At 37.5% G+C, this 27,069-nt stretch overlaps 1 protein-coding gene across 1 annotated transcript in view; it reads right to left on the bottom strand.

Moving 5' to 3' along the window:
- phex (phosphate regulating endopeptidase homolog, X-linked) overlaps positions 1-27,069 on the bottom strand; it is a 265,482-nt gene that overhangs the window by 118,250 nt on the left and 120,163 nt on the right. Inside the window, exons 10-12 of the mRNA XM_039745579.1 lie at positions 20,055-20,148; positions 11,868-11,996; positions 2,068-2,169 (exon numbers count right to left, since the gene is read on the bottom strand). Of these exons, the coding sequence (XP_039601513.1) occupies positions 2,068-2,169; positions 11,868-11,996; positions 20,055-20,148 (325 nt within the window). The remainder of the gene's footprint in view (positions 1-2,067; positions 2,170-11,867; positions 11,997-20,054; positions 20,149-27,069) is intronic.

Raw genomic sequence — 27,069 nt, 5'->3', positions numbered from 1 at the left:
AAAGCAGTGTCAGAAGAAGAGAAATAGAATTAAAAGTTATTGTTTGTCACTGCTATAAGAGAGGTAGGAGGACTGCTCCATTGTTGTTGTTTTGGTGGGATTCCTTATGGTCCACAACCTGGGGAAATTCATTTGGGAGCAAAAGAAGTCAAGGAACAGACTGATATAAATAAATAAGTACAGGTAAATGACCGAGTGCTGAACTGAAAAAATTTGTGTGGTGCCTCAGTTTCTCATCTCAACATAATTCAAGGTACCCTTCAGAGCAAATGGTTATAATAAGAGCTCAGAGTAAAAAACTCATCAGTAGAATAACATTAATATTTAACGAACAGAGGAATGCAGTGGCAGAAATTAGCAGAGGTTTGGAAAGGATATGATAGGAAAAAATATAGTATGTTGTACTGTGAAAACAGAAAATCGATGACAACAAGAGAAGTGAAAGCATGGTAGAGTGGATTTAAGAAACTTAACACGAAGAATGAAGTGGCAGATTTCCCACCTTGATGTAAATGTTACGGTTAACAGAGTGCAGTAAACAGACCTTGACAGAGAGATCAATGTTCACCATCAGTTGTATAATAAGGGACTGGGAGAGCTGGAAGACCAAAGACATTAGTGGGCTCACAAGTTTATGCAGAGTAAACAGTGCAGACGGTCATTTTGAGGTGCTGGTATTGACAGTTTTGTAACTTAATAGCAGAGTTTAAAGATGATTTGCTTTGAGACAGGAAGCCAGTGTATTTGAGCAAGTTTTGGAGTATTCTGTTCAGATTTATAAAATGAATACACATAGACTGTTGGAACACAAGCTAAGCTAAAGGGTTCAGAGTTCCTTACTGTAAAACAGAACATTTTTCTTCAGTGTTAAAATGAATTCAATAATGTATTTTAATTTTTACAAGTCAGTTTTGTTTCAGCTAAAAGTTCATTGACTCCTTTAACTTATCGGTAGCACTTTAGTATAGGTACTGCAAAAATGCATCTATTACTCATTTACTATTATGTAATAAGACCTTAACGTATACTTCTTTTGGTCTTTATGACACTTACAAATCTCTAACAAAACTTCCCTTTAGTGGTCTGAGGTGGCTTCACTGAGACACATTTCTCATGATAATGCATATTTAGCACAGTATAAGACCTGGGAATCCTTCATATTAACAAGTAATTTTACTGTCATGTCAATATGCCACACTGCACAGAGTTGAATACCCAATCTACTAATGTTTTATTAGTGTTACCAGTAACGGCACACTGTACGATAACATGCAGTGAATACACTTGACTTGAGCCTTCCTAGTTTTTATACTCTTTCTCTGTACATTTAGCATTCGTTTGCTCAGAGGTTGCTGCTTCCTGAGCAGCTTTTCTTTTCTCCACCCTAGCGGCCCGTTTCTTCTCTTCTTTTGTCGGCATCTTTTCACGTTAAAACTAATTAAGTCAGTGTTTGTGTTGCATTTACTTAGTAAGCTTTCCTTAATTTTTCACTTAAGCTGGCACTTGAGGCAGATTGAAGACTTAAGAATGATTTAAGCTATGAAGAGGTAGGGGAAGTGACAGCGAAGGTGGTAGGGGTGAGAATGACGCCCATACGCCACACTGCAGAGAGTTGATTCTACAATAAAATAAAATAAAAAGAGGAATAACCTAGTAGTAGACTATAGTAGACATCACGTAGTATATGTGTACTAAATTTCAGGTCAATAGTTCAAACGGTTTGCAAGCTACAGGTGATTTAAAATCCTGGACAGACAAACGGACAGCCACAGTAGTGTATTATATAAGAAGATGAAAATCAAAATAAGTCTTTGTTAAGGTCTTGTTATATGAAAGTATATAAGTAATAGATGTTGTTTTGCAATACCTAGACTAAAATGTTACCAAATTATCCATTTCTTAAAATCAAAAAGCTGCCTTTTAAGAAAATAACAGTTTTTGAGGCTTGAAATAAATGTAAGAGGTGAAACAAAGTAGAGAATACAGTACAAATACATCCTGATTAAAAGTTATGTTTCAGCATGTTTTTAGGTTTTTTAAAGCTCTGTGAATATCAAGACTTATTACCTTCTCCTTGGCCTTTTCCTTTGTTTCTTTATCCATCCAGTCATTTTCCTTTTCCAGCATATCTATAAAGGCCCATCGGATTCCCTCAGTGAGCTCTTCCATCTAGGGATTTAAGCACAGAATTAAAACCTAAAAATAAGCATTTATCAAGACAATAATAACTACAAATAGAAATTAAAGACTAAATGAAGCATGGAGTCATTTTCAGTAGAGATGACAAAAGTGATACAAAATACTGCACATTGTGATTAGTTTCTATTATGGTTGAATGTGAACGTGAGTCTTGGTTTCTGCCATAACCAAATGAGAAGTAAAAAAAATGACACATTTCATTAACTGAACAGATTACAATATATGTTTTTGAGGCAGCTTAGGCTCCTTCTTCAGACATGTTGTAATGATCGGTTACAATTGATTTTTTTATAAGTTGCCTGAAGAAGTGGCCTAAGCCTCGAAAGCTTGCATATTACAATTTGTTCAGTTAGCCAATAAAAGGTGTCATTTTGCTTAACTTCTCATTGCATCCATTATGGCCAACATGGTACAACACCCTACCAGTACTACCATAATCATAATAATAAATTGGAAACCAGTTCACTCTAACCATCAGTTTTTTGAGAAAGCATTACATCGAATGCTACTGGCAGCACAACAGAAATTGTCAAAAAAACAATGCAGCAGAGACATTAACCCTTTGAACCTGGAAGACCAGGTTCCCCTAAAGGGCAGGAAAACTACTCATAACCCTGCTTGCCTGAATAATGGCCTTCGCATATCTGTTACACTATGCTACTGTATGTTTCAAGAAGAAAACTTTAGCATGGGAGCAACTAAGAACAATAAATACTTAGTGTGTGCAGAGAAGGCCATGTGGGCAAAGAGACCTCTGACCCTTCTGCTCCATGGGAGGTTTCTTCCTTCCCTGAACTCACCTTAGGACATCTACATTATGGTGTGTCACGTGTACCACCCCAGTCAAATGAAGGGAAGGAAAATCTGTTAGATAGAGAAGCTGTGATCTGTGCCTTTATAAATGTCAACAGCTTAATTTCAAGAATAAATAATAAATTACTAGCTGTGCTAACCATCAAAGAAGGGTTGAAATATAAGTAATCAACATAGACCCCATTGTTAACCATTGTAGCGCAGGGTGTCCATGTTACATACCATTTGGTACAGGAATCTTAAAAGCTGTTTTAATGTTTGTGATGCGCCATCTGTTGGATAGATGAGAGCTAGCAACCAGACAGACAGAGACACTTGTCCTTTTATTAAGGTGGATGTTGCTTTACCTTTGTAACATTCATTCATTTTTTATTGTATTTTTTAAATATAATACCATTTTCTATGTTTTTCAATGGGTGTTACCATTTTGTCTCTGAGGTCCCAGTGCATTGCCAGGGAAGTTGGTGCTCCCTGGAGGAGGGTCTGATTTTCGTACAATTTCACTTTAAAATTTGGCAACACATACACAGCAAAGCATCTGCACACTACGACCTGTCTAGTGGAATTCTAGTTGAATTTGTTTTTCTTTTGGACATCCTGTAAAAGCACTTTCAACTACATCCTTTTTATGAAAAAGTGAATACATTTTGTCATTGAAATGATTTATAAAGAAAGAAAAAACCAAAATAATTTTTAGGGTTTATTTTATTTTTTATATTCTGTATTGTTTCTGATGTTTTGGTGAATAAAGTTTTTGGCTTTTAGTGAAACTGACCCATGCTTGTTAACTGACAATATTCTGCCAAATCCATAATAGAATATATATAATTAGTAGATACAAAATCATTTCTTCTCATCCCAAAGCAGTTCTGATCTTAACTCTTGAATGCATTGTGAAAGTCTTATGTCTTGTTCTAAGAAAAATAATCTGCACCTGTTCACATCTACCACATGCAGTTTGCCTCTAGCCATGTATTCTACATTTATCTGCATGGCAACCGCAATCATCTGTCAGCCACCTGAAGACATTTTGCCTTCTGAATCAATGTATTTAAATATACTGTAGTCGTCACTTTCACTTTTTGGCTCAGTAATACGAATATGGAAGTAGTAATACGAATCCTGAGCTCATTTTGGCTTTTTGTTTTCATTTCCAAAAAGTCTGTTTGAAATCTCACACTGATCACTTGCACCAAATACTGCAAAGGCACCCTTCATATGGAGAGCCCCTTTTCTAAATATCACCTCAATATGGGTGTATATCATGTGTTTCCTTTAGAAGCAAAAGCTCCCTTGTTGGAATAAGTTCTTTTAAATTGTGGCATTTTAAGTAACCGAAAATATAGAGATATGATATTAAAAGACGATATCCCTCCCATAGTGATTACGGCAGTACAGACAAAGAATCACATGAGAGAATTATGCTTAGCTTTCTTTAATGACGATTTTACGCAGTATAACAGATGAAGGAAGCTTACAGCAGACAACACCAGGTCGGATCTTGATGTACAGAGTCTGCCATTTTTCATCACTACGCTGAACGGATTTTCGGGACGGATGAAGGCAACATCATCCGGCCGTCAGCTTCAAAGGGTTTGGCAGCAGTTCAAGCCTTGTATACTGGCTCCTCCATGTGCTGGTCTACTCTGGTCTCCAAACAAGGACAGTAAAAGCTCAAACCCCACCTCCAACAAGAAAAGCACAATGCTCACACTGCAGTTTGTCTCATTCTCCAAACTGCTAGGCTAATGGTTTCTAAATGCAGCCTAGCCCCTGTGTACCATACTTGGTCTGTCTGTATGAATGAATCCATAACAGTGTGCACAGAGACAGTGACATTAAACTTAATATTATAACAGCATGTCATTGGCCAAAAGAGATACAGAAGCTGCATGTGTATTTATTTACATCTTAACATTTTTTTGGAAAGTAACTGAACTGTAATTTCATCAAAAGTGTTTTTTTTCCTAGTGCTTTGGCTTTAAGAAAAGTGTGGTATACATAACATAAATAATGATTATTTTCCAGTATTATTTCTCTTATAAAAATAACAATTAAAATCACAGATGATATGAGTGCTTAGCCTATTGTTGGCTTTTTACCCTGATTTTGATAAAGCTAAGTACCCTGAGTGCTTATTTGCCATTCTGTTGAGACAACTTTATAATTTTTACTCTATGACTTTTTGTTCTTTTTGCCTGAGCAATTAGTAATGCAACTCATTCACTTTACATAATGAAGATGCTTTATTCCAAAAGGGGTTTTGAAAAAAATTTAAAGAGTATCACCCTGCACATTTCCAAAATACTTCTCTTTTGCTGAACCATTTGAAGTAAAAGCTAATAGTCATGTCATTTTCTAACCCACTTAATCCAGACCAGGTTTATGGCAGGTGATGGAGAAAATCCCAACTAGCATTGGGTGCAAGGCTGGAACAAACCCTGGAAAGAGTGACAATCCATCGCAGTGGGAACACAAATACACACCCAGGCCTGTTTAGTGTTGTCAATTCACCTAACCTACACGTCTTTGAACTGTGGGAGGAAAACGAAGCACACAGAGAAAACCCACGCGGACACAGGAAGAACATGTGAACTCCTCGTAGGGATGACCCGGGACGTGAACCCCCCTAAAGCTAATAGTGTGCCCCTAAAATCTTATTTCATTAAGATCTTTTTTTACATTTATTTATTTCTTTTATAAATTTCTATAGCACATTTTCAAAAACAGACTGTATTTTAAAGTGCTTTACAAGATATCAAAGATAACTTTGTTGCAATGTTTACTCAGTTATTCCTCAACTCATTGTGTAGCTCAGGAAGCCAACCACTTACTATCAGTTCTTACAGAATCGCTACATTCTAAAGAACAGTGGTACTCAGTTACGGTCCTGAAGGTGGTCTCAGGTTTTCATTCCAACCAGTTTCGTAAGAACCTTGGCCTAGCAGATAATAAAACTTGGTATTTAATTAAATGACTTGTGCTTTCATTCTTCCAATACAAATATTTAACCTTTTTTTCTGAGCACTGTATCCGCATCTTTTGTGGTCCTTCCCTTCTCTCTCATGTATTTTAAAATATTTTATTAACACAGATACTTCATGCTGCATGTGCAAGGATTTAAAATGGAAGGATACTAGCTGGAGAGCCGGTGGCTCCTTTGTCATTTGCACCTTATTATTAACTAATGGCTGGTTAGAAAAATAGACAACAATTAAAACATTTATGCAATGGTTTAAAACTAAAATAGTCAATTAAGGTTTCTGAATTGTAGCCAACAAGTTAACTAAAACCTAAACCCTAAAAAGATATTGGTTCAGTGGTAAATAAACAGGTTCTAATTAAAAAACTTGTTAAAGTGAAATCCTGCAACCTCTGTAGACCCCCAGGACTGTACCTGCTATGGACATTCAGTACGTGAACCACTGTACACCTACTGTAGAATGAACATTTTTTTTCCCAGATTTAAATTCAGAGACTGATTCATCAGAGATGTTGGGACTCTCATAGGCCACGGTAGAACAAGAATCTTAAAAAATAAGGAAATCTCAAAGCAGAGAAAAAATCGTGTGGTCTGTTTTAGAAAAAGAAAGGTTGGATTATAAAAAATTCCAAGAGTGAGATACCAATAAAAGTCTACAATCCCAACTGATAAGACTTCATTTAAATTACTAACAGCTGGAATCTGGAAACTACACTGCAGCTGGCCATTAATTAGCAAAGGTGCACAGCCAAACATTGGCTCATGAAACTTAATATAATTAGTATAACTTTATTAGAAAACATTATGCTGACTAAGCAGCTGTTGTTAGAACTTCAAGAAATCAAATGCAAGCAAAGTCTGGGGATTGCCAGGGACCCTAATTATAACACAATGATATTGTGATTGTTTATTACATTTGTAATATATTAAATATTATGATTATTTATGACATATATTACAATGTATTATAGCATTTTCTTTATTTTTATTTGAAGGTAGATCATATACGTTGTGGAAGATGACCCGGCCACAGACAGGCAGACACGTTTAAATCACCCACAACACATTTATTTTCCATATTTACAACATGTGCACACACACACCCCAAAGTCCCCAAAAGTCCAGGCCAACTATCAAATGCCTCACTCTCTTCAGGCCATCTCCTTGCCTCTCCAAGACCTTGTCTTTCAACCTCCCAACTCCAGCCGTCGAACGGAGGGAGGTACCCCCTTTTATAATCACCCAGATGTGCTCCAGGTACCTCCCGACAATCTTCCACTGGCACTCCCCAGTGTGGCGGAAGTGCCGGCTGTACACCCGGAAGCACTCCGGGTGTCCCCGATCTTCTTACCCCCAGCACTTCCGGGTGTGGCAGAAGTGCTGAGGTCCAGGGCTCCGTAGGCATCAGGGCGCCCGATGGTTCCCATAGACCACCAGGGCAGTCACCCCCACGTGGTCTGGGGGAGGCGTAACAGCCACCTGTGACAACGTATACCCAAAAGCGTTTCTACCTATTACATTTGTTTACAATAAACTTTTAACTCAATCTAGTAAAGTTTATGAAGCTCAGCAGTCTCAACAGTAAAACTGTAAAAGCTCATTGAAAATGCACAGGACACATAACTATACTTCCCTTAACTTTAGCTCTGGGTGATTCCTTAGAGGATTAGTCCTTTTGTATGTAAGGATATCAGCTAGTAACTTGAAACATTATTGATTTATTATGAACAAAACTTTAAAATTGTGGGAGATACACACAGTATGTATACTGTAGTTGATATTAAAATGTGTCTTGCACAATACATTACTTATAAAAACTTTCATGCAGAGGAAAAATTATTGAATGGTGTTCAGTTCTCAAAAAATAAGCTCAATGTCAATTTACTTTTTTATAGACTTTAAACTTTTTCTTTTGCTACTGGAGCTTGTTTGCAGTTTAGACTAAATGAATATCTCACAGAGATGAACTTTGGCCAATCAGCACACAGCACACATGTGAACACTGCAGTGGAAAGGGACAAATCATTTCAGCTGATTTCAGCTCATACAAACAATTCAAAGTGAAGAATTCAAAATTTAGATTAAATCAGTTTCAATGGGGTCTGTCAACTAGAGCAGAGAAATACAGTGATCCCTCGCTATATCGCGCTTCGACTTTCGCGGCTTCACTCCATCGCGGATTTTAAATGTAAGCACATCTAAATATATATCATGGATTTTTTGCTGTTTTGCAGATTTCTGCGGACAATGGGTCTTTTAATTTATGGTACATGCTTCCTCAGTTTGTTTGCCCAGTTGATTTCATACAAGGGACGCTATTGGTGGATGGCATAGAAGCTACCCAATCAGAGCATGTATTATGTATTAAATAAAACTCCTCAATGATATACGATATGCTTTCCGCATTGTGATTGATTGTTTGCTTTTCTATGTCTCTCTCACTCTCTCTGCCTGATGGAGGGGGTGTGAGCAGAGGGGCTGTTTGCACAGAGGCTGTTTGCCTAGAGGATACGGATGCTCCTCTAAAAAATGCTGCTTTATCGTGGTGCTTCGGCATACTTAAAAGCCCAAAAGCACGTATTGATTTTTTGATTGTTTGCTTTTCTCTCTCTCTCTGAAATTCTCTGCTCCTGACACGCATTCTTTGAAGAGGAAGATATGTTTGCATTCTTTTAATTGTGAGAAAGAACTGTCATCTTTGTCTTGTCATGGAGCACAGTTTAAACTTTTGACTAAAGGGTGTTATTTCATGTCTAGAGGGCTCTAATAATGTTAACAGTGTGGGAGAGTTTATAAGGACTTAAAATATATAAAAATAATCATACAAACATATGGTTTCTACTTCGCGGATTTTCATCTATCACGGGGGGTTCTGGAACGTAACCCCCGCAATCGAGGAGGGATTACTGTAATCTTAGCTTTGTTGTGCAATTGATTTCAGTATGACAATATTTTAAATTTACAGGTTTCATATGCAGATCTAGTAGATTAATCATATATTGTGAGGAAAAACACAACCATACTTTTTTCCACCACCTCTTACATTGCCTCTGCTTTTAAAAATTATACACTACTTTCCAACCAGTTGAATTTTATAAAAAAAAATGCAGCACAGTTTTAAGTTTATGAATATCATTTAGCAGTAACAGAAATAGATTAGCAATTACAATGACTGCAGCACAGATGTTCTGATGGTTTACTGTTCTCTTAAATACAGCAGTTAATATGGTTTTAGATGTAAGCACTGCATTTCATACTACTAATCTCATCATATCACTGCAAAGATTTGTGTATTTCATGGGACTTTAATGCACCGTTTATGTATATTTGGTACTCTAATAATTGGATTGCTTCCAGGGTGCGCAAAACCAGGAGATCAATGGCCTTTAATTTCTCTTCTGTATTAAAAGCAGAATTGTATACTGTTTGGTTGTATCATAAAACTCCTTTTCATTGTATACATTAAGTTTTGGTGAGATCTGACACAGAGGTAAAATTACTCATTCAAATGCCAGTAAAATATATGCAAAGTTTAATGACACGTGCAGCAAGTAAATTTAGCCATTTTGCTTTATAAAAACTGAAAAAATGTAAGGATTACATTTGACTTTTATTACCAGTCACGTATACTCTATCAAAGATTATAAACAACCATGAAACGTGATCATGTTATTCCATGTCTTAAGTGCCTCTGTTACCTTTAAGTTTATAGACAGTTTCAAAATCCTGCTTCTTTCTAATTTATGAAGTATTAACTTTTGAAATTCTTTTTGTGTTGCTGATGACTGACAAGAGGAATAAAATTAAATCTTCTCTTGAAATACCAGAAAGTTCATTTGTCTTCATTATTAAGATCTCATCCAAATGTCCCTCTGCAATTACTTCTTAAAAGCTACTGAAATTCTGGTTTTAGTTATAACCTGCTACCTTAAAGATACTGGAGTAAACATTGGTCGATTAACTTAAAAAACACACTTGAACTGGTGTATCACTTGCATTAAAACCTTAAGTTCTCAAGCTACTAGGACCTAGTTTCTAGGTGACCTTTTTTAAAGAGGGTATCCTAGTGAACTATCCCCACTTATTTCAGATGCAGGAAAGCCTAGTTTTCATCCCTGATTATGGACTTGACTGTATAACAGGGGTAGGCAACATCGGTCCTGGTGAGCTGCAGTGGCTGCAGGTTTTTGTTCCAACCCAGTTGCTTAATCAGAAACAAATCTTTGCCAGTCTCAGATCTTATTTAATTTTATGGCTTGTTAGTCTGCAATGCAATTTTCTTATATCATAGATTTTTTTTCCTTTCTAAAAAAAATGATCCAAATGATTTGAAGTGTAAAACAGATAATTTTCAGTGTGACAAATTTTCTCTGAAGTGTTTTATTAAAACAAATAGTGCCCAATGAATGCGCACAGATGTAAATGGAACGGAGAACTGATGGCTCCTTTATCATTAGAAACTTACTGCTAATATGGAGCCATTAATACAGTGACTGCAGCTGTTGAAGACTGAAATAAGCAATTACGGGTGGGGAACTTCAATAAGCAAGACAACTAAAATGAAGTATCAACATGTCACTTCAGCAGTAAGTGCTTCAGCAGCAGCAATTGATTTCTCATTTCTCTGGTTTGGAGCAAAAACCTGCAGCCACTGTGGCTCTCCAGGACCGACGTTACCTACCTCTGCTGTAGAGTGATCTGAATGGTGTCTGGGTTTGTTGTGAGGTAGACTACCTTCTACTGTATTCACGCTGTTCTTATATGTATTAGTAAGAGAAGATGTGCTATTAAACATATTCTGTGTGAGGAAGATTAGGGATGGAAAGAGTAGTCACTTCACTTCCACATCTTACAGTTTCTGTCATTTTCATTAAGTCGGCATAATCTATGGGAAACAAACATCTGACCTATAGAAAGAAAAGGAAAAACTGCCAGATGTTCAAAAAATGCACAACTGGGTTTGAAAAAGCAAACATCAGTATAAAGGGCTTTAGAGGCTAGCTGAGCATAGTTTGTGTTTGGCAGAAATAATACATTCATTGAGTAGGATTTGTGCTTGTAGTATCTTTAATGGCAAAAAACAACATTAGGTCCTGAAAATGTGTAAAGCAGAGTTAGCTGCAAGTAAGCCTTGTGTTTGCAGCCCCCAGCCCAGTTTCCTCTGCTCCTTGTGAGTATATGTTGAAGAACCTGGGGAATAGTCAAACTCAAATATTAGGTCAGGCATATGAAGTGCAGCAACAACCTGTCTACATTCTTTATGCTTGTTGAATTTAAGACTGTATTTTTATAAAGAAAACCACTAGAGGTCTCCCTAGAATGATAATTAATAAGAAGTACATGGGCTACTCTTTAATCAGGCACATAGTCCATGTCACATAATTTTACCTTGCAGTATAAGATGATTAAGCAACAACTCATGCCAAACCATTAAAATAACAAAAATCTTTCACAAATAAAATTAACATTGGGTATCACAGCTTGCAAAGTTAATACTATCCATCCATCCATTATCCAACCCGCTATTATCCTAATTACAGGGTCATGGGGGTCTGCTGGAGCCAATCCCAGCCAACACAGGGTGCAAGGCAGGAAACAGGGCAGGGTGCCAGCCCACCGCAGAGCACGCACACACACACCAAGCACACACTAGGGACAATTTAGAATTGCCAAAGCACCTAACCTGCATGTCTTTGGGCTGTGGGAGGAAACCGGAGAACCTGGAGGAAACCCACGCAGACACGGGGAGAACATGCAAACTCTACTTGGGAAACGAACCCGGGTCTCCTAACTGCGAGGTAGCAGTGCTACCCACTGCGCCACCGTGCTGCCCAAAGTTAATACCAGTAAACTTAAAGAATAAATCACTTACCATGACTTTTTTATCCTCTTGAAAGTGTTCATCAACAAACATCCTACCGGTGGCGTATGAAATTGAATTTTCAACAAGATTAACGCATTTATCCCAACGTGCCATTAAAGAAGTTGTTCCACTCGTTACCTGAAATATTTATGAAAAATGCTGTCAGATATGCCATGTCGGTGATCAAGTCAACTGAATTAAAGAGAATTGGAGAACATAAGCAGTATACTGTTGATAATGTGTCCTCTTTACAGAGGTTGGTAGCTTACGACACTAAAATATGATGCATGCAGTCTGTCTGATTTTTTAAATTTTATTGCATATTCTCTGCAGCCCTGCTGGCTCAGCTCACCGCTTTCAAATCTTATGTTCCATCATTCTCTATGTTTACTTTACAGGTTCTATGAATGTTTGCTTTAGTTTTCCACCAGGTAATTTGGTTTTCATCCCTGTGTCTTACAAGTAGCATGAGCATCACAGATGGATGAAGTTAAATCCTGGGAAATGTAATGTGAAAAAGTAATTCTACTTACACTGCCATCTGAAGGCCACAACAGTGATAAAATAAGCACAACAACATCAAAAACTGGTCATAAGAACATAAGAAATGTGGCAAGGAAAGGGGACTATTCAGTTCCTCAGGTTTGTTTGTTTAGCTATTAGCTAAGCTGTTCCAGTTTCTCATACAGATATTTCTTAATGGTTGTTAAAGTCTCTGCTTCAACTATATGCCTTGGTAGTTTGCTCCCCATTCCCACAACTCTTTGCATAAAGAAGTGCTCCCTGGCTTCTGTCCTAAATATACTAAGTCTTCTAAGTATAATACTATTATCTGAGTCTAAATCGTCACTCAAATAATAATATTACTGTATTTTTAAAATGTTAAAGAAAATTTTTAATAATCTTTCAGCATTCATCCTCTGTGATGAGACCCTTGATGAAAGTTGACAAAAATGAAAACAGCACTTTGCTGAGGTGCTGTCAGCGCTCCAGCCATTATCTACATACTCCAGATGCTTTTAGAGTGTGCAGAAACTTTGAGAGTGGAAGATTGTGGAGTCCCAGGATGAAACAGGTCAATAGCTGTGGTGCTCCTGGGCTTTGGAGGTTTCAGGGTCTCAATGTGGTAACATTTTTTTTTAATAAATTAAAATAATACTTCTTTGGTAAACTAAACCAACGTCAAAGAAAAAAATCACTGGGGAAAAAAATCTTTATCTGCATTTTTCTTGGCAGAGCCAAAGGAATATTTTTCTCACAGACTGATATAACATAATGAAAAAACAGCAAGAATGTATAATAAATGAAAAAGAAACTATATGTATATTTATATATATAATATATAATATAATAATAATATGTAATTATATATGATTGTATATATATATATACTGTATATATATATACAGTATATATATATATATATATATATATATATATATATAGGATGGAGTGAGTTAGAAAATGGATAAATAGATAAATATATACTCAAATTAAGATAAATACATATTCATACTGTACTATACTATATACTATACTATATTAGTATATAGTATATAATACTATATTAATACTGGTTAGGGCCTCTTTTTGCTCTTAAAACAGCTTCAGTTATTCTTGGCATGGATTCTACAAGATGGTGGAAACATTCCTTTGAGGTTCTGGTCCACTTTGAAATGATTTTGTCAAGCAAATTTGAAGATTTGTAAACTCCATGTTCATGCTGTCTTTCTCCGATTCTACCACATCCTAAAGGATGGATTCAGATCTGGTGACTGAGAAGGCCACTGAAGAGCACTGAGCTTATTGTCATTTTCATGAAATCAGTTTGAGACAACTTTTGCTTTGTGACATGGTGCATTGTCATGCTGAAAGTAACCGTTAGAAGATGGTTAAATTGTCGCCATGAAGGGATGTGCATGTTTAGTGACAACACTCAAATAGACTGACATTCAAGTAATGCTTGATTAATATTAACATTCCCAACACTATTATGCCACCACTACAAGCTTGGACTTGACGCATGGTAGGTTGGGTGCATTGATTCATGCTGTTTGCACCAAATTCTGAGCCTGCCATCTGTGTGCCTCAGCAGAAACTGAGGCTTAAAAGACCAATGTTTTTCCAGTTTTCAGTCGTCCAGTTTTGGTAAACCTGTGCACACCACTGGCCTCAGCTTTCTGTTCTTTGACCACAGGTGAGGAGCCCGACGTGGTCTTCTTCTGTTGCAGCCTATTCTCCTCAAGGTTTGTCATGTTATTCACTTTGACGTGGTTTTCTGCCCACCTTTGTTGTAGAGAGTGGTTATCTGTGTTACTGTAGCATTTCTATCAGCTCAAGCCAGTCTAGCCATTCTTTTCTGACCTCTCTCTTCAAAAAGGCATTTCTGTCCACAAAACTGCCAATCACTTTATGCGTTTTGTTGTTCACAACATTCCAAGTAAACTCTAGCACCTCTTGTGTATGAAAATCCCAGGAGATCAGCAGTTATACAAATACTCAAACCAGCCCATCTGGCACCAACAATCATGCCACGGTCAAAATCACTGAGATCACATTTTTTCCCCATTTTGGTATTTGATATGAACATTAACTGAAGCTGCTGACCTACATCTGCATGATTTTATGAATCACACTGCTGCCACATGATTGAGCGATGAGATAACTGCATGGATAAGCAATTGTACATGTATTCCTAATAATTTTCTCATATATATATACATGCATGGTACATGAAATGATGATATGATATGTCATAAGCAGGTTATATGAGTGCAAAGCTTATAGGATACACAGACAACAGTGATGCAGTTATGCATTTAATATTAGTTAATTAGTTAATATCAGTTGAATGGCTACTTGCACTTTCACATCGCCAAAGATGTTAGGGTTAAAAATCTAGTCAACCATGCAGTAAATGAAAGGTAATGGTCATTAAATAAAACTCAGCTTTAGTATAAGAAAATTAAGTAAGTGGATGGTTTTAAAAGTCTGAACAACACCATTAGAAACTGAAACTGAACAGAGCAAGTTCTAATGACTGTGTGCTTTACAAGTATCACAGATACAGTCAGTTTTAATGGTTACCATACCTGCTTAGTGTAATCGGTTTACTTCTTACATGTACTTAGCAGTGTATTGATTTTATTGCTAATTTCTACAGTACATTCCTTTTGTATTCATAAGGTGTGTATCTTTGGGGGCTCCTGCCTTTTATTTGTGCATTCATTGTGTTTAATGTGAAAGATTTCATTATGCAGAATGTTTCCTTGCAGTAAGACCCGTTCATCTATTATTTCGTGCATCATGTGGCCTCTTTTGAATCCTAATTTTTTTTTTTATTTAGTTTTTATTAATTTTATTACAATCCATACAAAGCAATCAAGATTTTACAAAAAGAAAAATTAAGTTAAGAACAGATCAATCCCCACCCCTGAAGGAGAGAGCAAGCCAAGTGGCATTAAATTTAAGGCTTGTAAACATACCTAAATTAATAAATTCTCTGTGCTTTATGAACTTATTTTAAAATATTACTGATTAGATCCTGCCATGTTTTGAAAAAAGTCTGTACGGATCCTCTAACTGAGTATTTGATTTTTTCCAACTTCAAATAATATAACACATCGGTTTCCCACTGACTTAAAAGAGGAGAGTTTGGGTTTTTCCAGTTTATGAGAAGAAGTCTGCGTGCCAAAAGTGTAGTGAATGCAATCACAATTTGTTTGTCTTTCTCCACTTTAAGACCCTCTGGAAGAACCCCAAACACAGCTGTTAATGGGTTAGGAGGGATTGTGAGTCCAAGGCTGTCTGAGAGGTAATTAAAAATGTTTGTCCAGAATAATGTTAATTTGGTGCAGGCCCAGAACATGTGACCCAGTGAGGCTGGGACTTGGTTGCAATGTTCGCAGGTTGGATCATGCCCTGGAAACATTTTGGAGAGTTTTAGTCGAGACAGATGTGCTCGATATATAATTTTAAGTTGTATAATTGTATGCTTTGCGCATATGGAGCTCGAGTGAATTCTTTGCATTGCTACTTTCCGCTCCTTTTCTGATATATTAATTGAGAGATCTTTTTCCCAGTGTCCTCTTGGATCTTTAAAAGGGTGGGATTGTAAAATGATTTTATATATTGTAGAGATGGAGTCTAAGTCCTTGAGATTGAGCAATATTTTTTCCAGCATGGATGAGGGTGCAAGATGAGGAAAATCTGGAAGGTTTTGTTTAACAAAGTTTCTGATTTGAAGATAGTGAAAGAAATGTGTAGCTGGAATGTTAAATTTGGAATGTAATTGTTCATAGGATACAAAGACGTTGTCTATATAAAGATCTCTAAGCAAGTTAATTCCAAATTTTTTCCAGATATTAAAAACTGCATATGTTTGTGAAGGTTGAAAGAGGTGGTTCTCTTGCAGAGGTGCCACAGATAGAATCCTCTCCGTCTTAAAATGCTTTCTACATTGGTTCCAGATTCTAAGTGAGTGGAGCACAATTGGGTTATTAGTATATTGCCGATAACGTAACCTTAGATCTTCAAATGAGTGTCTCCTTATAATTCCAAAAGCTAAACTTAAAAGAAGCGGTGAGGCGGCCTTCTGCTGTTATGCACCTAAAATCTGGAATAGCCTGCCAATAGGAATTCGCCAGGCAAATACAGCAGAGCACTTTAAAAAACTGCTGAAAACACATTACTTTAACATGGCCTTTTTATAACTTCACTTTAACTTAATACTGATACTCTGTATGTTCAATTCATCACAATAACTATTCATAGTGGCTCTAAAATCCGTACTGACCCCAACTCTATCTTCTGTTTCTTTTTCTGGTTTCTTTGTGGTGGCGGCCTGTGCCACCACCACCTACTCAAAGCATCATGATGCACCAACATTGATGGACTGAAAGCCAGAAGTCTATGTGACCATCATCATCAAGTCCTTCCATGAAAACCCTAAATACAAAGAGGACTGTTTGACTTATGTTAGGTAGATTGCCCAGAGGGGACTGGACGGTCTCGTGGTCTGGAACCCCTACAGATTTTATTTTTTTTCTCCAGCATTTGGAGTTTTTTTTTGTTTTTTCTGTCCACCCTGGCCATTGGACCTTACTTATTCTATGTTAATTAATGTTGACTTATGCTTATTTTTTATTGTGTCTTTTATTTTTCTATTCATTTTGTAAAGCACTTTGAGCTACATTGTTTTGTATGAAAATGTGCTATATAAATAAATGTTGATTGATTGATTGATTGATTGATATTGCCGATAACGCGTGTTTATTGGAGCGCAGAGCAAGGAATACAAAGAAGTACTGCAGGATTTTACTTCTATTGCTGTCCAAGCCTGTGTATGTTCTTCTATTTGTGTCCAGGTTCTTATCGCCTGTATATTTGCTGCCCAGTAATAAAACTGGAAGTTAGGTAGAGCCATGCCACCTTCTGCCTTTGAATCCTAATTTTAATTTTGTGTTGAGGAAGTCTTCCATCACTTTTGTTGCTTACATTTTAAAAAAATAACACATGTATAGCTTTGCATTTTTGTCAGGAGTGATATGCCTAAAACCAACCTTGTATTTGTTTTTGTAGTTCAGTAGTAGGAACAGTAATATTGCCTTACTTTGAGGTCTGCTTTCCATGTAGCAGAGTCTGTCCCTATGGTAATGTGAGCTATGTTATTGGTGAATAATGTTATCATAACTATTTTTCCATTTTCAAGTTCATGTGAAAGTACATGAAGTGGCCTTTAGTTTTCTTGTGGTTGTGTCTTTTGTTGGTGTTATATTATAATCAATTGTTCTGAGGAGACACATAAATAAGAATGTCATTATATTATGTGCTCATGACAATAATCTTGATGTGACTTGTAGAATGGTATGCGGGCCACTCATCTAGAGTTTTTTTTCATGGCAGAAGTCAATGAAAACCTAAAACTGGAATTTTTTATTCCTGGTGCACCAAAGCATGTGTCTTCCAGGTAGAGAGAAAGAAACCAGTTATCTGTGTAAATATCTACAATGTCGTGTTTTAAATATACCAGATTGAAGCTTTGCTTGCAAACAAATTTTCCTTAATCGAATGATGATTTTTCTTATGAGAAAAAATAACTTATAGTCTTTACAATTGTTTCCTAATTCTATTGGCACAAATTTAATGATGTGAGTGTGATATTCTGATAATTGTGATGTGAGAATGTCTTTACCTTCCAGTTCATTGTTTGTAACTGACCCCAGAATTTACTTCAGTGGAAATGGCAATCATTTAGAGTTCAATTATTTACTCATTGACTGAACATTAAACATTAGAACACTCTAGATGAGAACAGGCCTTTCAGCCCAACAAAGCTCGCCGATCCTACCCACTTACTTCTTCCACAAAAACATCAAGTCGAGTTTTGAAAGTTCCTAATGTCCTACTGTCTTCCACATTACTTGGTAGCTTATTCCAAGTGTTTATCATTCTTTGTGTAAACAAAAACTTCCCAATGTTTGTGCGAAATTTACCCTTAACAAGTTTCCAACTGTGTCCCTGTGTTCTTGATGAACTCATTTTAAAATAGTCTCGATCCACTCTACTAAATCCCTTCATAATTTTAAACACTTAAATCCTGTTATGTCTTAATCTTCTTTTGCTTAAACTGTATAGGCTCAGCTGTTTTAATCTTTTCTCATAATTCAACTCCTGTAGCCCTGGAATCAGCCTAGTCGCTCTTCTCCGGACATTTTCTAGTGCTGCTATGTCCTTTTTGTAGCCTGGAGACCAAAACTGCTTTGAGTTGATACTGTTTGGCTTTCTGGCAAAGTGTTGGCTGTGTGTTAAACATCACAAGAGTTTCTGTGGGTTTGGATGCACCTCTGAGAAAGGCCGTGGACATAATGTCTGCTGGCACAGGGTCAGTGCAAGAGCACATGGCAAACACTGGTTAAATCCTTGCCAGTTCTTAATAAACATAGCATATCTTTGGCTCCCTAACTCCAGGTCCTTTTTTTTAATTTCCTTTTGTGGCAGACAGCTGGGCCCCTGCCCGGCCAGGGATGCCCCTACAGCATATGTTCTGGGGGAGCAAGCATGGGAGACCCAATACCTCCCCCTGGACGCTAGTTGGCAGCCTCCCTGGGTTGCAACGGTTCCTCGGAATTCCCGCTTCATGGGAGTTGGAGTTTGGTGCAGCCCTGTTGGGTCCCGTAGGTGCCGCCAGGGTGTGCTGCAGTCGGAGCTGCTGGGCCCTTCTGGTCAGTAGTTTCGCCACACCCAGAAGTGCAACTGGGTGTTAGCAATCAAGCACCTGGAGCACTTCTGGGTGCCTAATAAAAGGACCCAGCGACCACCACTCAGGAGCCGGAGTCGGGAGGGAGAAGATGAAGCTGCCTAGGAGGAGTGGAGGATATGCTACACCTTTATTGGTGTTTAGTTGTGTGCTGTGCTTGGGACTGTGTACTACCTGTGGGACACGGGGAAGACGTGCGCCCACAGGTGACGAAAAATAAATAGTGGTTTTATTTTATGTGTGCCTCCGTGTCCAGTCTGTGTCGGGTCAGGCACCTATATTGTGCCTTTCACACTTTTTATGAACTCCTTTTTTTTAATTAACCGTGCTATGGTATAGATTTTCAGTGGCTGCAGTTGGCCAATGCCATATCAAAGAAATATCTAAGAAAACTGGTTCTATATGGAGTTCCTAAAACAGTCAAGGTTTTTCCTTATATAAAGTGTAAAAGAGATACAATGCAATAATTTTGGGACTTTTTTCAATTCAATTATTTAAAGGATTTCATTACAATGAACATGTTAAAGCTGAGTAAGACAGACTGTATTACATCTTATTCAAATCAGATTCAACAGCCTATCCCCTAGCCATCTAGCAGAAAAAAGAAAAAACATTTAATATAAGTACTGAAACTAAAATACTCAAGAGGTTAGCCATGGTTCAGCATGCTCAAGTAACTGAGGAACAGCTTTAGATTTTTTTGGAAAAATTAGGTAGAAGAAAGATAGCATAAGTAGTGGATGAGAGTGTACACCGTGGCAGGGAGAAGAAGACTATTACTGTAATTGTTAACTTAATGTGTAGTTATAGTTGAAAAGGAAGAAGGAGAAATATAATGGCAAGATCTTCTTAAACTCATTCTTAAACAAATTAAGAAAAATGTCCATTAGTCTTTTGGGGATGCTACTAATGATATTGAAATAGTTCAATTAACTTACCCGTGAAAAATCCAATGCACTATATAGAAAACGTCTGCTGAGGTTGGATATCCTACTGAAAACAAGCTTCCAGACAGCATAGTTAGCAACTGTCCTGTAAATAAAAAAATAATTTATCTCATACAAAGAAGGATTTTGAAGCATTTGACTGATACTAGGGTAATCATCAATAAATGAGAGAAATCAAAAATCTGTTTCCTTGACCAGCCAGGCAAACATACAGCCATCATACAGCAGCACAAAACATCAATTTCTAAGTCAGCATATACTGTACTACTTCGCCCGCGTAGAAGTGAAACAGGACAGCAAGGAGGGCCTTACCCGGCTCCCTACTTCTGACATCACCTTTCCCCCTCCCCTCGGCCCGTAGCCTCTGTCTCGGATTAGTGCAAATATCGTTCCTGTAAGCAAACTATGATTATTACCGCAATGAGAGAAGTCATAAAATCAACAGGAATGTTCAAGCAAATACTAGAAAAAAGCCCGATCTAAATCCATTAAGTAATTCTCTCGTGAAAAGCGGACAGACTGACAGACAGACAATCGTTGGAATTTATTTATATAGAGATGTAATGCAGGGTCCCAGTGCTGAAGTTGCCCTTCTTTTTAATTAATGTACTTGATTAAGTTAAACATGTTGGAGAGTAGCTGGTTAGCTTTGCAGATAACCCTAAACAAGGACAATTAGCACATGTTACATTAAAAGTGATTGAACCAAGACTGGTGAAAGGGGAAAGAACTCCAAACTTTGCTTATATATGGAAAATCCAAAAGATAATGAAAAAGGCTAATAGGACACCAACATTTATTTCTCAGTCCACAGAGTGCTAATTCATAGAAGGAATGTTTAAACAAAATAATGTATGGGTAAGGGCAAATCTGGAATAAAGGTTGTTGTTATTTCCTCCATAATTCCAAAAATGTAGCCCAGAAAAAAGACTCAAAAATTATTCTGGAACTTAAGGTGGAGCATTATTAGGAATGAGCAAATTACCTACCAAAATAAAACAAAAAGGGAATCTAGAATGTATTGATGAAAGTATTAAAAAGTATATAAATAATAAATACAGGTAATGGCAGGCATTTCTGTAAAAACACACTAAGCCAAGAATGTGGGGCCAAGATTGAGGATGTCAAATTTCACAGACAATGTAAAAAATATTCTTAACTCTCAAAATTATAAATAAATACATTGCCAAAAAATATAAAAGTAATTTATAATAATAATAGCATATGGCAGGATTAAATATTTTTTAACAAAATTGTAGACTTTTATTTTTAAATTGCAATATTATCCAGTATTTTGAGCAAATCTCTGTCTATCTCTCTTTCTCGACCAAGGACAGGGTCAGATTTAGACATAAGCTAAACAAGTACAACTTTTGGCCTCACTGTCTGAAGAGGCCCTTTTAAAATTTCTGATTTTTCTTCATTTGTTATAATTGTATGTGCATACTTGCCATAGTACCTGACAAAGACAAATAACAGCATAATTTAAAAAAATACAAGAGCTACGTCTTGCCGTCCATGTACCTTCAGCACCCTTCCTCTGTATTCGTGTTTGTGAACCTCTCTTATCTGGTGCTCCCTCTCTCGAGTGCGTTCCTGTAAAGCCTGCTTCTTAGACTCTTTCATTATTTGAGGCCCCTTCCTCACCTCCTGTCCAGTTGCATACTTTCAATTTTTGAAGGCAACTCTCTCAGCATGCCTCATATGCCTTTACTCCTCCTTTGCGTCTCTCACTTTCATTTCCTCTGTCATCGCGTCACCAAATGCAAAATCACCAATCAGATTGCTTACAGGTACTGGACACACATACCTTAGTGCTTGATTATATAGTATAAATTTACTGTTTTAATGGAGCAACACTTTCATTCCTCTGAGTTTGTCATACATCTTGGTGGTATTCTTGCCAGGTTCTTGTGTTACACAGCATTATTAATGGAGCCTCTACAGCTTCCCTTAGTTTGGGCACTCACCATTTCTAAATCATGACATTCTCATAACTTTACGATGTCAAAATTCATTGCACCTACAAAATGTTTAATAGCTCTTTAAATACTCCTAAAAAGGGCTTTTTAGCAGAGTCTACTCAGAATCTTGCTAGAGTTTTCTTTTCTCTCGCTATCATTTACGGTCTTTGATAAGCTTTCTTGGAAAAATTAAATCAGGGTACTTTCATTTTCTGATATCTCTGTAGCCAAAGTCTAGCCAATCTACTACCAAATCACCTATCATGCCACTTCCCTGACTCACTTTGAGTACAGATATGGCAACTGCAGATTTCTTTCTGAAGAGCATTACACACAGCCAGGGCCATTTTAATGCATGGGCATGCTGGGAAGTTCCCCAGGAGCCCTACGAGCTAATCTACAGTATGTAAGTTTTGAATTGCTGAGTGGATGTGTAGGTAGGGGCCCCAGTGAATTTCTTTGCCTGAAGCTTATTGTCCTGTTAAGATAACCCTGCACACAGCACTGACAAAACAGCAGCAGCATACTGCGATTAAATGAACAACAATAAAAGCGAAGGGAGCTTTAGTGATAGAAAAGAAAAGTAAGTCAATATTAAACTGATTTTATGTCAGGAAAATACAATCATCATGGCATTTCTCAGGGACAACATTAGAATATGGTGGATATGCTGCCTTACCCTCATGTACTGCAGCAACCAGTGGTGAAGGAGAAAAGGAATCAGCTGGTGACATGTCGCAGGCAGCCAATAGCTGTTCAAGTGTATTTTGAAGAGTTATGAAGCTGCCCCTTCAAGCTAACAAAATCAACCTGAAATATATCTAGTCGCCTAAAGAAACGCCTCCATCTCCATCTTCAGGTCATTGATAATGATGATCAGGATTCATGCCAGGTGTCATCATCCCTATAAAAAGTTTCTTTACACCAAGGCACCAGCAGAATAACAACCAACAAGCAACTCAGCAGGTGGTGTCTAGTCCTGAAGCACTCTTGTAATATGGTGCAGTAACACTTCATTAAGCCTATTGAGAAGCCAGTCAGCACGAAGAAAGCTGGGTGACCACCTAAATGATCTGACTTCTATGAGCATCAAATGAAAAAAACACCAGAGAACTGAAAATAGTACAAATCATTTCTGGAAGTGCACAAAAAACACATTACTATGATCACACTCGTAGAACAAAATAAAAAAAAATAGTACAAAAGAAACAAAAGAATGATCTCTTTAACCAGAAATAATGCCCAAACAGTGGAATTAGTCAAAAGCACCCTGTCAGGAATTACAATTAAATTATATATTTGTGTTTTTTTTTGTTTTTTTTAATATATACAGTATATATTTTATTATTTTGGCACATCTTAATGATTTCATTAGGTGGCGCCATTTTGCTTTCACTTGGTATAGTATTGTGCATTACTAGGGGGTGGAACAACATATGCACATTGTGGCGGTCACCTAATTTAAGAGTGAGCGGCAGGCTCAGAAGATGTCTGAACTTTGTTGATGCTAATTAAGGAAAGACTAATTTTGTTTGAGTGGAAAAAGTATTTTTTCTAGGCAGTGCCATTATAGATGTTTTACTTTTGTTTTAGACTTTTTTTCTCTTGATTTGTAGCTTAAGTATGAAATAATAATTAGACAATTCTTCAACCCATGGTCTCCCGAAATGTTAAATTCCACTGAAATTACAATGAAGGTCACAGAACTCTGGACATGTTCAATAATAGTTCACTTTCAAGACAAAATGTAACAGCTTTAGCACTTCTCTACTAGGGAATATTATCGTGATCCTTGTCCTGCAGTTCTCACTAGAATATTCTTGTCTTTGATGCACATATTTTAAGTGGCATCAATGGTGATAATTTTTTTCAATAGCTCTTAATATTTGGCTCTCAGTTCCAGAAACTGGGAAGATGGCATATGGATTAAGCAATATCCCCAGTTTTCATTCTTTGGATCTTTTTTTTTTCAGTAGTAGGGTTTTGTAACAGTTTGAAAGGTTCTCATTTAAACTTGATTTGTTTACAGGGCAATCTTACTATTAACTTTCAATGCCAACCAGCGTTGTCACCATCTTTTTCTAAAGAAGAATATGATTGACCTCCTTTGGGTTTATATAATATGAATTTGCATTCATATGTACATCATCTTTTGAAGAAGCCATTCTTCTGATTTTTGAGTATGCTTACAACTGATCTGGTCTTGATGCTGACAATCATTACAATTTGAGGATTATTTTTAACTTACCTTTTCTGTCAAAATTTCTTGAGCGTGTTGTAGCCTCCCAACTTACCAATTACTTAACTTCTAACAAATTGATGGAACCATTTCAGTCTGGTTTCAGGGCACAGCATAGCTGTGAAACTGCCCGGTTTCAGGTAGCTAATGATTTTCTTATAGAATCTGTCTCTGGACCAACCAGCATATTAAGTCTCTTAGACCTCTTAGACCTCAGACACTACACTATTAGACATGGCATTCTACAGTCCAGAATGGAGAACATTCTGGGTATCTCTGGCACTGCCCTCCAGTGGTTTAAGTCCTATGTGACTGATAGGCCAGAGTCAGTTAGTCTTGGCAACAGCAGGTCCCAGTTCAGAAAAATCATTACAAATGAATTTATTTGTTCAGGTTATTAATCTAGTACTGCATTTAGTAGTTTACCCTGGTTCGTTATTTTTTATTCTGTTTAATCCTTTGCATGTCCTGTATTTATCTGTTTTTAGTGTCCAATTGTATCCAATGTCATATATACTCTACTGTTCTTTCTGAGACTCTGTGAAGTGCCTTGAGCATGGGAAAGGTGCTATATAAATAAAATGTATTATTGCTATTATTATAATTATTATTAATAACTTGATTCTGTCTACGTAGTACTTTCTGAACTTTTGAATACACAGGTGAAGAATTTTGCCTCATTTCAAAATATGGCAAGGCATCAACTCAGCCATAGAAATATAGTAGAAGCATTCCTAACGCTAAACAGTATCCTCACCTATTCATATAATTAATGAGTGAGGTAGGGGAATGCTGTCCTTTTTTCTTTACATAAACATCCTGGTGTTGGGCTACCTCCAAGGACTCTTGTAACTGTAGGTGTTTTGGTTAAACTCTTTATAATCACTGGGCAGGGCCTCCGCCTAGGGCACAGATCATACGTGGAGGAAAACACAGCCACACAGGTTAACTACCGAATAGTCAGTTGGTACACTAATAAGCTTGGCCTAGGGAGCAAAATAACCTAGCACAGGCACTGTCACTGGGTACCACAATGGTGCAGTGGTTAGAGCTATGTCACAATGTGATGACAACGGGATAGAATTCTAGTCTGCTCACTGTCTGGTTGGAGTGTGCACATCATATATTTCTCTGCATGGTTTTTGTTCATGTGCTCCGATTTTTCTCCCACATGCCAAATATATGCAAAGTCAGTTAGTTGTCAAGCCAAAATTTGCCTGGTATATTTGTGAATGCGCCCCTCAAGGTACTAGTGCCCCATCCAGGGTTAGTTGTACTTAAGATCTCAGTGCTGCTGAGCAGGTTCTGACAGCCATGTCATTATAGTGTGACTACATAACTATAAAATTTGATGGATAGGTAGATGTATGTAATCTGTGCACAGATTTATTTCACCATCCCTTTTCCATTAACACAAACAATACAAGTTAAAAAATCTATGAATTGCTACTTTATTCTCCACAAAGCAAAAACTGAGGAATTACTTAATAAGTAACATAATGATCTGGGAATAGCATTGTTTGGCTTTTTTAAAGGTACAGTAAGTCATCTCTTAATTGTATATCAGAGTATTTTAATGTTATTACATTTTTATTGTGTCTATAAAGCAATTTGCTCCTTTGGAGATTCTCTCTGTTTCAGGGATTCCCTGAGACCATCGAACACAGGCTGCTGGAATTACAAGCAGTGAATTCCGATGCTGGACTAAAGGTGATGGCATTGAACACGTGCAGCTGGGTTTTTCGAGCAGTGAGTTGTGAAGGAGTTAACATTCAGACCAGTGTCAGAACTTGCTGATTAGAAGAGATCAGAAAAAAGGTCTTGATATGTATCAGTCTGGAAAGTCCTACAAAACCAGTTTTGAGTCTTTGGACCTCGACTGAACCACACTGAGACAACAATCTTCAAATGGAAAACACCAGAAGTGAGCAGCCTGCCAAAATCAAATAGTCACAGAAAAACAAATCATGCAGGTAGTCACTAAGAAACATCTAAAGAGCTACAGGGTTCCCTTACTTCAGCAAAGGTCAGTAAAGTTCACCTAATTTGTATTTTTACATTGACAAATGATTTAAGTTGCCTTTTAGCTGTAAATGTGTTACATCGTTCTTATCCAGTTGGGGTAAATTGAAGTTCAGTTAATAAATAACAAGGCCAAGATTATGTAATATTTGTAGTGTGGCATGCAGGGGGCGCACAGCTCCCCAAACCTGACAGAGACAGATGCAGGGCACAAGCTTGGCACGCATGATTTTTATTTTTTTTCTCATGGGAAATGCCTTGCCACTTTTTCCCACCTGCACAGCTCAAAGCACAAGAACACAGCCCACTTTTTCTTCTCTTTTTTCTCTTCTTTCTTTCATCCGCCTCCACTCCTTCTGGCAAGCTTCATCTCCCTTCCTCCCTACTCTGGATCCCCGAATGGAGTCAGGCGGCTCCTTTTATAGAGCACCAGGAAGTGCTCCAGGTGTCCCATGTCCCTTCTTCTGGCAGCACTTCTGGGTGTGGCAGAAGTGCTGCAACAAAGGCCTCATTAGGTCCTGCAGCACCCCCTGGCGGCACCCACAGAACCAAACTGGGCTGTGCCAAACTCCAACTCCATTGGAGCCCTGTGGGAATCCAAGGCACTGCTGCCACCCAGGGGGGCTGCCGTCTAGCATCCCAGGGGAGGTAATGTCCTGGATATGCTCTCTCCCCTGGTCCTTCCAGTATAGAGGTGTCCTGGCTATTCGCCACAGTAAACAAAGATAAAAAGAGTGATGTTCTTATAATTTCTGTATTAAAAAAAACACACATAGGTATC

This window comes from Polypterus senegalus, chromosome 2, assembly GCF_016835505.1.
Source record: "Polypterus senegalus isolate Bchr_013 chromosome 2, ASM1683550v1, whole genome shotgun sequence".
In the NCBI taxonomy this organism is placed as follows: Eukaryota; Metazoa; Chordata; class Cladistia; order Polypteriformes; family Polypteridae; genus Polypterus; species Polypterus senegalus.
This window is presented reverse-complemented; position numbering and strand designations above follow the sequence as displayed.